Source organism: Chaetura pelagica, unplaced genomic scaffold, assembly GCF_000747805.2.
Source record: "Chaetura pelagica isolate M959 unplaced genomic scaffold, ChaPel_1.0 scaffold874, whole genome shotgun sequence".
Classification (NCBI taxonomy): Eukaryota; Metazoa; Chordata; class Aves; order Apodiformes; family Apodidae; genus Chaetura; species Chaetura pelagica.
Window position 1 is genome coordinate 53023 of NW_009952909.1, and position 17186 is coordinate 70208.

General features: G+C 44.9%; 1 protein-coding gene across 1 annotated transcript in view; it reads left to right on the forward strand.

Moving 5' to 3' along the window:
• The window catches only part of RALGAPB (Ral GTPase activating protein, beta subunit (non-catalytic)), a gene marked incomplete at its 5' end in the record, with an annotated part of 69448 nt that extends 52516 nt beyond the window's left edge, over nt 1-16932 (forward strand). The window contains 11 exon segments of the mRNA XM_009995660.1: nt 4-103; nt 1649-1801; nt 2802-3011; nt 4358-4516; nt 7326-7491; nt 10310-10432; nt 11177-11313; nt 12092-12200; nt 15036-15114; nt 15642-15790; nt 16483-16932. Of these exon segments, the coding sequence (XP_009993962.1) occupies nt 4-103; nt 1649-1801; nt 2802-3011; nt 4358-4516; nt 7326-7491; nt 10310-10432; nt 11177-11313; nt 12092-12200; nt 15036-15114; nt 15642-15790; nt 16483-16676 (1579 nt within the window).
• Nucleotides 16933-17186: the final 254 nt, after the last annotated feature.

The window sequence follows — 17186 nt, forward strand, 5'->3', positions numbered from 1 at the left end:
CTCTTTCCCCTCTGTCACGGTTTTGATCCGTGGGACATCTGGAAGATTTGCATGGGCCCAGCAGCTCTGTCTTTTGCCAAGAGGAGCGAAAGCAAATCAAAAGGTCTCTATCAAAGCCCATAAAGAAATCTTTAACTTAGAGATGTTCAGCAGAAAATTCCACTAATGTGAGACAGCCCCACAGAGCTGGTGGTTATACATTAAGGCTGAGACATGGGGCCTTTAGCTGTAGGTAATGTGACACATCTCTGGTGACTCTTTATGACATTAATATTAAATATAGGCTGTGAAAGTGCTGTTGCCTTCTAGACTTGTTTAAGGGAAGGGGATTTTTTTTATTTTTTTTTTCCTGAAAGCATCTTCTGAGGGGCTGGGGCAATGGACAGTGTATTTAGTGTGGAGGCACGAGAGTTGGTGCTGATTTTAGGACGTCAGGCAAGGCCCTTCCAGCAGAGGGAGCAAAGTCTGGAGGTGTAGATTGAGATGCTGCAGAGAGAACAACTATTCAAGCTGCAAAGCCCAGTGTTGCAAAGATGGCTGTAAACCTGCTGTGAAAGAAATAAAAATCTAGATGAAATCTGAAATGGCTCTGGAGAGGAATAGAGGAGGAGAAATACCCCAATCTCATTTGACAGTAAAATTTCTTATTGCAATTGGCTCATGGAGCAGGTCCATCTATTACTACAATTTCCATCTGTTTGTGAACTTCTCCAAATTTTCAAACTCTTCACATGCCCTTCAGTAAAACAAAGAAAATAATAACGTAGCTGAAATGAGGGCCTGTCAGTCTCAACTGTCATGTTCACATTTAGGTGACTGGTCCCTGCAGGGCAGCCTTTGGGAAGATGCTTCAGGGGGTGCCTTTGGAGCCGTGCTCTGGCTGAAGCTGAGCCCATTGCTAAATGGTGTCATTCCAAGTGTGGGCCTCCCCCACCTGGCTGCTGAGCTCCTGTCCAGTTTTAAAGGAACCTTCCCAACATAAAAGCACTGTGACTTCAGTGTCAACAGTTTTACCCATTTGAGGCATAATTGATAGTAAATACATTCATAAAGCAGCACTCAAGATGTAATTAAAGGTCTTGCTTGGACCTTATGCACCTGCAAACATGCACCTAGATCTTATGTTACTTTTGGTGGTAACTTCAAGTTTTGAATTCCATACTAACATTTAGAATATAATGCAGTAACAGTGTCGAGGTTGTGTTGCCACACCTCATGCAAGCCCTTCTGATACCCTGGCAGTGCATCTCACTCCTGACCTGCAGCATTGCTGCTGTCCTCTCCCAGAACTTCCCAGACTGAATTTCTGTGCCCATCCTAGTCAGCAGGGTTAAAGTGGAGGCTTCTCAAACAGGGACAGATTTTGCTCAGTACAGCTAGAATGGACTGTAAAGGTGTTGCCACGTAAGCTTGGCATTTTTATTGGGATTCTTCTAGTATCTGAAGAGGACCCTACAGGAAAGCCACATTTTTAGTAAAAGTCTTATTAGTTTAAAGTACGTACTGAATGTTTTTAATGATACCTCTCACTAATAGATTGGTGTACTTCTGGTGGTCAGGAGGGAGGAAGGTTTTCCTTCTCTTGCAGTGTAGTATTGTCTAGTGGTACAGTGCCTTCAATGTAAATACTATCCCCCTTTTTTATCAGACTTTTGTACCAGAACCTCGACCAGCTCCTAAAAATGATGTTGGTTTGAAATACAGTGTGAAGCATCGCCCCTTTCCTGAAGAGGTGGACAAGATCCCATTTGTGAAAGCTGACTTGAGCATTCCTGATTTGCACGAAATTGTGAATGAGGAGGTGAGTAACTCTTAGTCTCTGGCTTAATTTTGTTCTTGGTTTTCTTGTCTGCTCAGGAATCAAACAGTAATGTCTTACTGTAAATAGCTTTACTCTGGACTAATTTCATGTTAATGGAATGTGATGTTTCAGCCCAACTGGCAGCTCAGCCCCATGCAGCCCCTGGGGAGTGGAGGGAGAACTGGAAGGGTAGAAGTGAGGCAATTCATGTGTTGAGATAAAGACAGTTCAGTAGGTCAAGTAAGAGCTGCCTGCATGAGCAAAACAAGGAATCCATTCCCAGCCTCCAGGGCAGGCAGGTATGCAGCCATCCCTAGGGAAGCTGGGCTTCAGCTCCATGTGGGAAGACAAACAGCATTGCTCTGAACATCCTCCTTCCTTCTTCCCCAGCTTTACATGCAATATCCCTCAGGCCAGTTGGGGTCAGCTGGCCCAGCTTGGTTCCCTCCAGCTTGTGCACCCCGAGTCTCCTCACTGGTGGAATGAGGCAGGAAGGGCCTTGGTGCTGTGTAGCACTGCTCAGCAACAGCTAGAACAGCTTTGCTAACTCACCAATTCCATGTGCTTCTCCAGGAAGGTGACACTGCCTTGGCTGGGTGTTTGGGGAGGCTCTGCTCAGCATGATTTGTTACAGAGCCCAGGATCCTGGTATTACTAGGAAGCAATGCCTTCTATTGTTTTGCTGCTTCTGGGGAACTAAAAAGGGCATTTTTGAGACCACCTGGGGGAGGACGGGGTGTGTGTCTTAAAAGTATGTGAAGTTCACAGTGCCAAGTGTGTGTTAGTTCCTGTTCACTTAGAAAGGGGAAGCACAGGGTCTTTAGACGTTCACTTTGTAGCATTGCAGTGTCCTGTTGATAGTGTTTTAGTGAACCTCCAGGTGCTGCAGCAGCAGCTGCTGCTCCATCTGGGGCTTCCAGCTTTCCTAAACGAGAGAACTGTTTGCTCAGCGGCTCTTACTGATCTTGGTGGAATCCTCATTTCACATAATGTTTTCCAGCTGGAGGAGCGACATGAGAAGCTGAGGAATGGCATGGCCCAGCAAATTATTTTTGAGACTTCCATAGATCAGAAAAGTGAAGAGGAGTGGAGGAAGAAGAGCTTTCCTGATCCGATCACGGAGTGCAAGCCCCCGCCGCCGGCACAGGAGTTCCAGACAGCACGCCTGTTCCTCTCCCACTTTGGGTTTCTGTCTCTAGAGGCATTGAAGGTGATCTGATACTTCTTGGTGTTGTACAGATTCCCCCAGTACCCATATGGTCTGGCTTGGCAAAAAAACAAAACTAAGTTGAGTTAATGAAAAATCTTGTAATTCCAGCTGCCGTCAGGCTTTGCAGCCTGATCAAATGAGGTGCTGGTTTCCAGGCCCCCAAGATGGAGAGCAGAGCTGTGAAAGGCCTTTCAGTTGAGCATGCTCTGAATAGATGGCTGAGGTGGCACTTTTGCAGGGGGTTCCTTATCTATCAGAATCACATGTTCAGACTTGAGATGATTCCCTCAGCTTTGAATTAGGTTTTGGAGTGGTGCTTGAAGAGGTTCTGAAGTGTGACTGCCTTAGAAGTTCTGCTCCAGAGATGATTGTGCTGAAGTGGTTTGATCGTAGACAGACACTTTTCTGTACATACAGATTGCAGAGTTTGCTTTTTAATGTTAAAATAACAACAGGTTATAGAGGAGAATGCTTGAAGGAGCTGGGAATGTTTAGTCTGAGGAAGAGGAGGCTGAAGGGAGACCTCATCAGTGGTCTCTTCTCACAGGTCATTAGTGACAGAACAAGAGGGAAGGGCTTCAAGCTGTACCAGGGCAGGTTCAGACTGGACATTAGGAGAAACTTTTTCCCAAAAAGAGTGGTCAGACCCTGGAACAGGCTGCCCAGGGAGGTGGTGGAGTCACCATCCCTGGGTGCATTTAATGGTTGTTTCGATGTGGTCTTGGTGGAGATGGTTTAGGGGAGAACTTTGTAGAGTAGGGATGATGGTTGGACTCAGTGATCACAAGAGGCTTTTCCAACCTGAATAGTTCTGATTCTATGATCGGTGTTCTTAATTTGAAAATCTGCCTCTTAGCTGTGAATTTGCCCTCTTATTTTTTGCATTTCCTTTATTTCAGAAAAAACATCCACAGAAGTAAGCAATCAAGCTTTTGCAAAAATTATGTTTAAAAGTGCTGAGTATTTTGCATGCTATTGGTATAGAAGTTAATACATTTGAAACTGCATGTGACTCTGTATAGCTGTGATATTTTGAAAGCACCAGCTGCTTTTGTTGTGGTAGCTATTGCTCTTTTTGAGCAAAATGTTAGGTCCTTTTTGCTGGCAAAATCCCATTTTTATGTAATGAGGGGAGTAGAATGCAACAAATTGTCAAACTATTCTACTTGCTGTTCTCATTTAGAGTAACAGGATTATGTTGCATCAGGAATTCGTGCATCATTTTGCTCTTGGGATAAAAGGGAAATTGTCTTTTTAGATTTTAATGGATTATTATTGAAGCTAGAAAACCTTTTCAGTTAGGAAAGATGTTTTTTTAAGCTGTTGAACTCTTGTCTGTTGGACAGGAACCTGCTAACAGTCGTCTACCTCCTCACCTGATTGCACTTGACTCTGCTCTTCCTGGGTTTTTTGATGACCTTGGCTACTTGGATTTACTGCCGTGTCGTCCTTTTGATACTGTTTTCATTTTCTACATGAAGGCAGGCCAGAAAACAAGCCAGGAGGTAAGTGAAAGTGCCAACTAACCTATTTTGATGTTTCCTCAAGTAAATAATCACTGCTACTGACTAGAGTGTCAGAACCAGGGTCTGGAGCTTTGTGTGTTTGCAGTGTGAGCTGTAATAAGTCACTGTGTGCTCTTCATCTGTAGGTTGATTGACATTCCCCGCATTTAGGATTGTTGTGACATCATTTCATCTAAATTGTTCCTGCCTAGAAAGGTTGCACTGGATGTTCCTTGAGTTCCCTTCCAACCTGGCATTCTATGATTCTATCATTAATCTTTTAAATTTTTCAATGTGATATGTAATATATATAGTTAAAATACTAATAGTATGTTTATCTGTTCTGTCCTTGTTGTCCTTATTTGTAGAGTTCAGAGATTCCTATCAGAAATGCATTTTGGATTTGTTGGCTCAGCTTGTAGGGAAGGTTGCAGATAATTCCAGCAATGTGCAATGTCCAGGTAGTTTGGTTTGAGTCTAATGTTAAACACATGTTAAAGGAAAGAAGAGCGTTCTGCAAGTAAGAAAGTATTCTTACTTTCTAAGTCTTTACATTGTACTATTTACATTCAAATGCAATTAAGTTAATCAGGTGAATTTGAGCAATCTAAAGTCTGAGTTCTTTAGACTGACCCAGAAACTCACTGAAAGATGTTGATGGGCTCATTAGAAAGAGATGGTTCTGTAGTACCTGCCCCTCTTTCCATTCATAATTCTCACAGTGAAGAGCAGAAGTATTATTATTATTATTATTATTATTCCAGAATAAGCTCTTGTGCCGTCTCCTGGTGTTACTGTGAGTGTGCAGTTGACAGAACCTTCTTCTTCTGTGTGGAATACACTCGTTCTTGAAACCAGGATCTTGCTGTTTGGGGGTTTTCAAATTGAAGTTCAGAGTAGCCACCAGTCTTTCCATCTCCAGAGTCAGGGTTTGCCTTCCAGCTGCAGCGTGCTGAGCTCGCAGGGTGCTTGTGTGCTCTTGTGGTGTTAGAGGAGAGGTTGCTGGCCTTTGTAAACCCCAATAGCATGGCTTTTGCCATGTAGGCTTAAGAAAATCTTGTATTTGAGAGATTCTAGGCATGTTTAGATGCTGTATAAAGATGCCACTCCTGCTTCAAGATCCCCAGACATCTTGCTGTGGTCCCTCAGCCTTCTGGGTGATGCAGAGTCGCAGTGGTGGTCAAGTTAACACACAGGTCTCAGACCTGAGCTGAGTGAGATACCCACAATGAGATACCACACATCTTCGGTACGAGCTGTCACTGTGTTCTGTCCTGTTCCACTTTCAGTGTTAGTGATGTAGAGAGGAGGAGATGAAAGCCACGTTGTGACATGATTTGTGTTTTGAGCAGGACTGGCTGCCCTGTCCTGCTCAGCCATCTCTATCTGAGCTGATGCCACTTGGGCTCAGAACTTCGTTCTGAGAGGTCACCACTCTCCTGTCACAATGGGTGGAGCCAGCTGTGTTTGATACTGCACAGCCCAGATGAGTGACATCTAGCCTGCTGGGTGTTGCATTAGGCCCAAATATTTTTCTGTGCTGGTAAGTAGGCTTTTCCAGCTGTGAAGGGTCTCGTGGCAGTTATTTATACAGAGTAATGGAACTGCAGCACACTTTACATCTCTGTACTTCACATCATTAGATATTCTTTGAAAATACCCCCTTGTCCTTGCTTTACTGCAAATCATGTTTTGCAGTGCGTTCATATACAGAAACATACAGTTGTCCAAAGCCTGAGCTTGCCTGGTTTTTGGAATTGTCTTCTGAACTGTACTTTATTCATTCTGAAACATGGCTAGGATTTCAGTGTGCTCAGTAATGAGAACAGTAGGAGTATTTCAGTGCTGTGTGTCTGCTGAATATTGTATGAGGCATCAGGATGGTGTGCCAAGACCGTGTGGATATGAGGAACCTTCTGTCTGGAATCTTTCCTTCCAGTGCCCATCCCTGTCCCTGCAGTTTCTGCTCTGCTGGAGCCCATGTCCCAGTGTATTGCTCCCACACAAACCAAAATCAGAGACACTTTTGCCCCAAAACAAATTGTCAGTTGGCCCAGGAAGGATGGATGGGTGTGTGTGCAGTGGTGACTCTCCCACAAATCCCAGTGGTTCTGCTACACCAAATCACAAACCATTCGTGTCTCCCTGTCTGCTGTTTGGTGAAGGTTTCGATTTTCACTTGGTCACAACGACATAAAAGTTGCCTTTGGGTGTAGAAACATCCCAGATTTTTATAACAAGTAGGATTTTGGGTTTCAAGTGAACAGTATAGTGTGACATTTGATTGAAGTAGGGGCTCAATCCTCCTGAAAGTTAATTTCCAAAATCTGTTTCATAACTCAGCATGCAGTGACCTCTGCCTTCTAAATCAGTGTGTCATGCACAGATGAGTAGTGATAAAATGTCTTTCTCTGAAAATTTCACCTCAGTCATGAAAATTGTCCAGAAAATTCTTACGTTACATTTGATGCTAATGCAGATTCTGTGCTGAACAGTTCTGTAATTTATCCCTGATGAGTGATAAATCTTAAAATTGCCATTTTTAGCAGTTTGAGTAACTGATTTACAGGTCTTGGTGATGATGGCAGAAAGACAAGTTGGTTGACTAGGACATGGCCAAGCAGGATGGGAGGATGCTGGGCAGCAGGGAGTTGTGTCCATGTCCAAGTCTGGAGTCCCAGGCTCTCTGAATCACTGTATTTGGGCAAAGCCACGTTGGTGGCATAAAATTTTAAATAAAAAACTGGAAAGGAAGAGAGCTCCTTCCTGGAGTCTCCTGTACCTAGCATGGTACTGCTGATTGTTTCAGATCCTGAAGAACATGGAGTCTTCCAGAATTGTTCAGCCACACTTCCTGGAGTTCTTGCTGTCTCTTGGCTGGTCTGTTGATGTGGGGAAGCACCCTGGCTGGACTGGCCATGTCTCAACGAGCTGGTCAATCAACAGCTGCAGTGATGAAGAGGGACCCGAGCAAGGTAAGATGTAGTAAAGAGTGTAATACTAAATTAAATTGTTTAGGCTCTTTAGGAGACAATTAATTAAAATTTCTTGCTCTGGATACCTGTCTGAGCACTTGTATTTTTATTGTTTTTATAAATGTTCATGCTTACTAAAAGGAATCTGTAAATACTAGATTAAGCTTAAAGTCAGAATGAGCAAAACTCGTGTCTGTGAGTGTTTTTGGAGGAAGCAGCCTCAGCAAAGAAATGCCTCTGGGCTATATCTTTAGCAGACTTGATGAGTCTTTAACTCAGGTGAAAATGGATACAGATTGTGCTGCATTTTGGTAAATAGACATGAAATATTGTGTGATTTTTATGTTCTGAAAGTAGATTAAAATGAGACGTTGACTATCAAGTTAACCTTGTACTCATACTTAGCAGGAAGTAATGAAAACAAGCTACTGTTTGTAGGTCAGGGGGGTTGAAGCCCACACTCAGCTCTTCTCCTGTCCTGCTTAATTTACTCTGCTTTTTTCCACTACAGCAACTCCTTCTCTGGCCTTGTCACATGCCACCCTCTCCCCATTCTGTCAGCCAAAATGATGCTCAGGTAGTGAATTGCTGTCCCAGGGCCCTAACTGGGAAGTTGGATTAGTTTCTGCCTTGAAGAATAACATAATTGGATTACCTGAGGTTCTGATACTGTCTGGGTTGTCTCCATTGTGGTTGATGGTCACTGCTCCAAGGGACAGATGTTTCTTGGAGATCTTCAGAGCCTCAGCCTTCTCTGTGGGCCACACAAAGGCTGGTTCAGCATGTTCAGCATCTTTGGTCTGGTGTTTGCATCAGGTGCACGTGGTTGGAATGCTCTTCACTGGTCACTGTGGCCCCAAGCTCCTCTCCATTTGTAGAACAAACTAGAAATGATAGAAGGCTTGAAATGTTGGGGAGAGGTTAAGAGAACAGAAGCATGTCTCTCTCTGAACAAGTCAGGAGAGGTGGAAAATGGACTTGGTTTAATTGTCCTCTGAGCACAGGGTCAGACTCTGCTGTACTTGGGGGCTTCCCTGGGCAGTATGGCTGCCCTGCCTTAGTGAGGCCACCTGTTTAGATGTGACCTTTTTAACTTGGGTGCTTTTCAGCCATTTGGATTAGATCACAGACCACTGAAGAGTTGAATTAGTTCAACAAAGTGGGGGAAGAAGGAGCTGAAAAAGGATTCAGGGATTGGGAAGAAGGATGGGCTAATTCTGAGGGTACATACTGTAGTGGCACAGTGGGTTTTTTGGGATTGTGTGGTGGTGTTGGTTTTGTGGGGTGTAGTTGTGGTTTTGTGGGTTGTTTTGGTCTTGGTTTTGTTTTTTTCCTGCCCTGGGTAGATGATTAGACTTGGTGATCTTAGAGGTCTTCTCCAACCTTGGTGATTCTGTTGGAAAAATCCATGAGTGGAGTCACACTTTTAGCAAGCAATGGCTAAAAAGCTGAAATGGCAAAGTAGACTTGAACCAAATTGTGAAGATTGCTTGCTTTGTTTTCTTCTCCAATCTTTGCTATGACTAAGTCTCCTTATTTTGCTAAACATGCTTTCTCTTTGTGGTAAAAAACACATTCAGGAGTTTAGAGCAGCTTCCAGTGAGACATGATTAAAATAAATTCACAGGCATATGCTTTGGTTTTGTTTCCCTGAACACCCCCAAAAGCAAAGAAGTTCTTAAACAGTTGGGTCTGGGTTGTGGTGCTGCTCCCTGAGAGCTGTAAACTGGGAGCTGTTTGAGTGGCAGAACTCAGAGGGTTGTGATCAGTGGTGTGGGGTTGAGTTGGAGGCCTGTAACCAGTAGTTGCTCTCTGGGTCCTGTCTTGTTCAATGAATTAATCAATGGACTAGACAAGGGTCCAGGGTGTCTCCTCAGCAGGTTCACTGATGCTACAAACATGGGAGGGGTGGCTGACACACCAGAGGGCTGTGCTGCCATCCAGTGCGACCTGGACAGGATGGAGAGTTGGGCAGGGAGGAACCTGATGAGATTCAAGGAGGACAAGTGTGAGGTCCTGCACCTGGGGGGGAACAACCCCATGCATCAGTACAGGGTGGGGGATGACCTGGTGGAAAGCAGCCCTGAGGAGAAGGATCTTGGAGTCCTGGTAGACAACAAGTTGAGCCAGCAATGGCCAGGATGGCCAATGGTATCGTGAGTTGCATTAGCAAGAGTGTGGTCAGCAGGTTGAGGTAGGTCATGCTTCCCCTGTTCTGCCCTGGTGAGGCCACATCTGGAGAACTGTGTCCAATTCTGAGCTCTCTAGTTCAAGAGAAACAGGGAACAGCTGGAGAGGAGTCCAGTGGAGTGCAGCAAAGATGATTGGGGGATTGGAGCATCTCTGTTATGAGGAAAGGCTGAGAGAACTGGGACTGTTCAGCCTGGAGAGGAGAAGGCTGAGGGGAGGCCTTATCAATATCTATAAATACATAAAGTGTGGGTTTAAGGAGAATGGAGCCAGACAGGACAAGGACAATGGGCACAACCTGGAACACAGGAAGTTCCACCTCAACATGAGGAAAAAGCTTCTTTCCTATGAGGGTGACAGAGCCCTGGACAGGCTGCCTGGAAAGGTTGTTGAGTTTCCTTCTCTGGAGACTTCCAAACCTGCTTGGATAAAAAATGAAATGAAAAATAATTTTTAAAATTATGTGACAGTGGTTGTTAGCCATGGGATTCGAAGTCTTCTCATTTTGAAATAAGATCTGTGTGATTTCTTCTCATTGATTGAACCTTGTGTTTGAAGGTGTTCTGAGGCAGTGTACAAAGAGATGGAGCTTCCTTTTAACTAAACTTTCCTTTTATGTCCATTTCAGATGATCTAATTATTTCAGAAGATGTTGGGGCAAGTATCTTCAATGGGCAGAAGAAGGTGCTGTACTATGCTGATGCCTTGACAGAAATTGCTTTTGTTGTCCCATCACCAGTGGAGTCCCTAAGTAAGATCACTTTGCACATGCTGTTTCCAAAACAACATTTTGTTAGAGAGCTTTTTCAGAAGTAGAACCTGAAGAAACTAAATAACCAGTAGTGTGCCTGGCAAGATCCTAGTCAGAAAGCTACTGATGTTTAAGCTACAACATCCTAATCCTTGACTCCTCCTGAAGCATTGTCTGTTCTGTGCCCCTTTTTCTCAGTCTAAGCCTCAGTATCTGCCCAGGTTTGCACACCAGTGCAGTGTGTTGCACCACAAGTGTTGCTCTTGCCCCAGGTGTGTTAGGTTGGATGTGTCTGGTTTGTCACCAACTGGGGATGTTTCTTTTTATCTCCTGACTTGATGACATGCTCCTGCAGCACATGGAGGAGCATGGACACAACTGCTGTGCAGATGATCAACAGCCCTCATGACATCTTTTTGCACGCTAAAACCGTGTGCTAAAGTTCCCTGGAATAAAAGGGCTATGAGGAGATGGTAGCTGTGGGAAGGAGGAGACTATTCCATAGGAAATGGATGGGACATTCCTAAATCTGTAGGGAGTGTTTTAATTGCTGTCTGTTTCTGGAGTAACTGGCAGTTGTCCAATGCTGAATCCTCTACCTGCTTTTCAGTGCTGTATTGACTTGATGGTAAATGTGTTTAGTTTTGAAAACTTAACAACCTTTTTAGTTTGAAGATCTTACATATGGTAGCTTGAGGTTTTTGGCAGAAGAAAAAATAACCCGACCTTTCTTCTGGCTTATAGCTGATTCACTGGAAAGCAATGTCTCTGACCAAGAAAGTGACTCCAACATGGATCTGCTGCCAGGAATATTGAAGCAGCAGTCTCTGACACTGGAACTGTTCCCCAATCATACAGACAATCTTAATGCCTCCCAGCGGGTAAGGCAAAACTTGCATTGGAAAATGGCATTCAGATAGATATATAGATATACACTTTTTTTTTTTTTTTTCAAGAAGCTCATGGGCAATGATACAGCATTTTTGAAAGTATGTGACTTGGTTTCTTAGCATTTGGAGCTACTTGTTCCAAGCCATAAATCTTTAGCATCCACTTTGGTCCTGCCAGAATTTGCACCAGCAATAATCCATTAAATGAAATATAAACCTTAAACACAATAAATAGTAATGCTCTGCCTGGTGAGAACTTGACACAAACAGGAAAAGTATATAGAGCATTTACAATGTAGTTCAGACTCAAATCCATGCTTGGAAATTTAGGATGGATAGACATGGACACTTTATACCTAACCAGATTAATGTGGTTGTGTCTGAAGTGTCAGATGAGAAGTTGCTTTGGTCTGGGAGCACAGCAGAAAACCAGGAACTGCTGCAAGTTAGCAAAGGATTTACAGCTGCTCTTGTATAGAATGATCTTCCAAATGTATATGTAGTTACTGATTTGAGATCTTCAAGAGCATTAAGAAAAACTTGAACCAGTTTTTTAATAGTGAATATATAATTAATGTTGAGTATGAGTATTGCAGAGACCCAGGTTACCATTCCTGGGTGGGCAGTGCCTCCCCCATCTCAATAGCTGGCAGAGGTTGGACCTGTCTGAGGTCTGAAAGACTAAGGAGCAAATGTGGGAATGCTTTCTGGCTGCACCACTGGGCTCGGGATGTTTGCAAATGCTACTCTTCCCTTGTGTTCAAAACAGCTCAGTCCTACTTCCAGATCCAAGAGGGTGCCTCAGGGCCGGACCATTCCACCGATGGGACCTGAAACCAAAGTGTACGTGGTCTGGGTGGAACGTTATGATGATATAGGTGTGTAGAAGTTTTTATTGTTTGCTAAAGTAACAACGGGCAGGAACCAGAGGAAAAAGTCAATTCCGTTCCTCTATAAAATGCTAAATCCTTATTAGTGTCTATAACTGCCACTTCTAAGATTCTAAAGCATTCTCTGATATGTTCTCTCTGTTGTGGGAGGGCTCATTTATTCTGTGCTTGTGTCCCACACTGTGCAGTCCCACATCCCTTCTGCACCTTTGTTCAGGCAGGGTCCTGCTCCTCGTGCAACTTCATGCTCTTAGTTTGGTGTTTCCCCTTGGGCTCTGGGTACTGGCTGACCTGTAGGAGACCCAGCTTTGTCCATCTTGTTACACCCATGGCATGGACAATGGTGAGCAGCTGTCTGCTAGGCTTGAGGAGTCCTTTAAACCCCAAAAGCTTCTTGTGTGCTGGTTCTAAGCCATGACCTGGCATTAGTGCTAAACCAGAGCCTCTCTGTACTGGCCTAGCCCAGCAGAGTCTGTAACACTGGCCATTAAGAGATACTGTGTTCTATTTTTGGTCTCTAATTGTGGTTCCCAGTCTAGTACTAGGGGCTGGACCTTAATTAAGCCCTTAGCTTCTCCCAGAGAAAGTAACCACAGGAATGGGAGTGATCAAGATGAAGCTTCATATAAAGTGTAGGTGTAAATTCTCAAGAAGACCACCTTGTCCTCAGCACACCCCCCATAGCTTTGCTGGGATCAGGAGGCTGACATCAAGTTCTGCAGCATCATTTCCTTATCCAGACATGGGCCCAGAGGGTATTGAGGGTATTGATTGAACCAATCCCTTAGTTCCTGGAGTCCCTCAGCTGCCTCAGTTCCTGAGCTGGTGTTCCTGACCCACTTCTTCCTCAGGTGGCAGCTAAAGCCAGCTCACTGCAGAGGCAGCAACTGCTGCACGAGCATCTTTCTGCTTGGCTGCTTCTTTCAGCAGCTGTAGGAATTGTCCAAAGCTCTGAGCCTTAATCTGAAGAAATGAGTTTGTGAGCCTCAGTAAGTGTGGCAGTTGGATTTGGCGGGAGGAGGCCTCTTCAGGGTGGCTCCCAGCCCAGAGGCTTTGCCTTCTGCTTCTGGTACATCTTTGAATCTGGCCCGTGGAAAAGCTGTCACTTTGTAGTCTAGGCTGTCCCCCCTGTGCCAGCTGCCTACCCTCCCTCTTGCTCCATCTAAAGTACTTCTGGGGTCCTCCATGCTCTCCAGCTTTTGTGTACTCTCAGCATCCCAGCTCTGATGGCAAAGGTGCTTTTGGGCCTTGCACTCTTTCCACTGGCAGAGGTGTTGGCACTATCCTGCTGTCTGAACATCTCTGTCATGAGCTGGTACTGGGGGGCTCCTGGCTTCAGGTGCTTTTGCAACTGCCCCTCCCGATGTGGAGGGGTTTGTGGATGAGCCCGAGGGTCACACGTGGCGCTGCCTCTCACGGAGGACCGGCCACTGCGGGGCCATAGTTAGGAAGCACCACCCCCATGCTCAGAAACTGCCTCTAAAATCAAGGTTTACTCCACAAACTAATTGGTTTATTAAGTGTTAACACAAACTGAATGGTGATGTTTAGGGAAGATGCAAATGTGAATGGCTGCCAGGGATATATACAGTAAGAAGGTGTCCTTTAGGGAGGCAATGCAAAAGGTCCTGTGCTTTTAAGGGAGAGGGTTAAGGACCAAAGGGGGGAGGGAGGAGGTTGAGCTGTGTGTGTGGGTATGAGAAGAGGAGTGTGTGTGTGTGTGGTGGTGTCACCCTCCTTGTTCCCAGGGCAGGTTGGTTGGTGGCCCCTTCTGGCCAGGCAGGACGGCAGGTGCAGCCCCTGGTGTCGGAGTCTCAAGAAGAGACGAGGGGCAAGGGCAGGCAGGTCCCAGCACCAGTGCCCGCAGCAGGGGGTGTCCCACGCAGAAAGCGTCCAAACGGGCCTCAGGGAGGAGGGAAGGGCCCACCTGCTGCACTCGCCGCCTCTGAGACCCCCGGGACCCACCTGCCCAGGCAGTGTCACTGCCCAGAGCCAAGGAGCGTCCCTGAGCCCCAAGTTAGGGGGTGACTGCCAGGGGCACAGGATGGCTTGTGGCCCATCCTTCTGTCCTGCACCACATCTGTTGTTTTGGGTTCGGTTGTCCTTGAGAAGCAAGTCTGGTTTAGTCCCTGAGCAGGGAATGATCAGAAGAGGCCTTTGCTGGCTGAAAAGACCTTTTGTTTAGACTGATGTGGGGAAGAAAAGAACAGTTTCCCACAAGTGCTTTTGGGAGTAACTCTCAACATCTCTCAGTTCTTGCCCCTAAACAAGTGTATGGAACTGCCACATCCTCTTCCAGCTGTCCCAGCTCTTCCTGCTTTCTCCTGCACCCTCATTATGCACTCACCAGGTGCATGGCAGTGGAGTTGTAGGCTGTGGTGAGGATCCACAGAGCTTGGATTTGAGGAATAATATGTTTGTTGGAGCAGGGCTCAAGAGAACTGTGGATGTGAGGGATAGTATCATTTGAGATGACCAGCATTGTTGGGGGTGATTTCTTGCAGTTAAGTAAAGATGCTGTTGAGTAATAGTTAGAAAGCTCTTTTTGGGACTGAAGTACTTCACCTCCTTCCTGCTTTTGCTCTTGAGACTTTGGGTTTGTGAAAATTGAGAGTCTGGGACATGTGTTACCTAATACACTGGGTTTAGGATGGTTAAGGTGTGTCCAGACACCATGAATCTCAAGCTTAAAAGCAAACACAGACTTTGCATCACCAGCAGTGCAAGAACATCCATGGTATAAATGCTTGAGGACTGTCTGGTTTTGACCAAACTCCAAAACTGTGGCATGTAAATTTTATTCATTACATCCTCTTCTTACAGAAAACTTCCCCCTCCCTGATCTGATGTCTGAGACTAGCACTGGTGTGGAAACTACAGCCAATAGTAGCACTTCCCTAAGGTAGGACTGCTCTTATTTTCAGTATTTTTCTTGATTCTTCCAAGCAAAAGTTTCGGCTTCAGAAGTCATGACTGAGAGTGTTCACATTCTTCAGCTGTTACAGGCAACCCTGAAAGCTCTAGGCAGTCACGTTGAAAAAGACAGATGAGTTTCATCAGTGAACTTTTTTTGTTGAAAAATTGAAAGTTTCATATCACTGCAGTTTCAACATAAATTAAGGAACAGAAAATGTGTTTTTTTTCTTGAGGCTGTGATTAACCTCCCTCCTGATTCACTCACCCTTGTGAGGTGCTAATGCTGCAGGGCTTTAACACAGTTGTGTCTGCAGGACTCAAATTCTATGGTGACAGAAGATCATAGAAACTGTGCAGTTGATACAACCTTTCCAATGTCCAGAGGATGCACAGAAGTCCTACTGGTTCAGCCACAAGACATTTCTTAACATTCATAAGTGATCATTCCTCATCTGTACATTAATTGAAACAGTGCTATAAAACTGATTTAACACTCGTGGCTTTTCCCTTAAGATCTGCCACTCCTGAGAAAGAAGTTCCTGTGATCTTCATCCACCCCTTAAACACTGGCTTATTCAGGATAAAACTACAAGGAGCAACTGGGAAATTCAACATGGTTATCCCACTGGTGGATGGAATGATCGTCAGTCGGAGAGCTCTTGGTAAGCTAAAGACTTTTAGGAAAGCTCATGTTTTGTTTTGTTGTAAATAATAATTTATCTGCAAAATACATGGGCTACAGTCTTTTGTTGGAAGAAATATTGGGCATGACAGAACAAAAATGTGCCTTTTGCAGCAGCAGAAGGAAGCAGGAACAGCAGAGGGAGCAGGTGGTCAGCACTGAGCCTCGGCATGGCAGGGCTCCACTGCAGTCGTAGGGGAAAGGAAGTGAAGGGTTGGAGCTGGTAGTGGTGGTAGGAGAAGGTAAATGCCTGTTATTTAGGTAAGAGACCAGGAATGTGACCCTAATGTTGATCATGGAGAGCCAAAGCACTGGAGCTGCTTGACTGCCAGAGGGTCCTGATGCTGAATTTTTTGGGCTGTCCTGGCATGCTGTGTGTGTTCCTTCTGTTTTAGAAGCTGGATAGTCAATAAAAGCCACAGAATTGAGCATTTTCTAATGTGTTCAGTACAAATACTGAACTCACTCTGCAGACCTGTCTGTGCTGTCCTCCTTTTCCTGTGTACCTGGATCAAAATGGATCAAAAAAGATGTCAAAGATTAACCTAATGAGGTTCAACAAGAATAAGCGTAGATAGGCCTGAACCCAACATTGCCTTCAGCTGCAAAGCCAGCAGAAGGGTGCAGGCTTGGCTTTGCACAAACTTGATTCCAATGTTGTTTCTTTTTCAGGTTTCTTAGTGAGGCAGACAGTAATAAATATTTGTCGGAGAAAGAGGCTGGAAAGTGATTCCTACAACCCCCCCCACGTCCGCCGAAAACAGAAGATCGCAGACATTGTCCATAAGTACAGGAACAGGCAGCTGGAGCCCGAGTTTTATACCTCACTTTTCCAGGAGGTTGGGCTCAAGAACTGCAACCCCTAGGTAATTATCTTTCCAGGACAACTAGATCAGAGCTTGGTGGCTACAGTAATGAAAAGGGTTAAATAACAACAACAAATTTCCTCAGCCCTCCGGAATTCAGGAAATCATATCCTAGCACAAGTCAGCAGATACCATGTGGGAGGAATGAGAAATGAACCCAAAACATTCAGTTGGAATATTGACTGAACTCACCTACCTTCAGAAGATTATGTATTTCCAGTCTTCCTGGATGCTAGCAACATAATTCCCTCACCCAATCATTTATTCCAGATTAATTAAGAACTGTAAGTGTCTCGTTCTGTGAGAGGAAAACAATCAGAACAAAACCCTTTCTGCATATAAAGATGGAAACAAAGTACAAACAAACTTGCCTTCAGACATCTCACTACACCCGTGTCAGAGGAGGAGGGAGCAGATTCAGAGCATGAACTGTCCCTGTGAGAACTTCAAAGACATTTTCAGCCCCCTTCAGAGCTCAACAGAAGATCCTGCACTGCTTGTAACATGTGT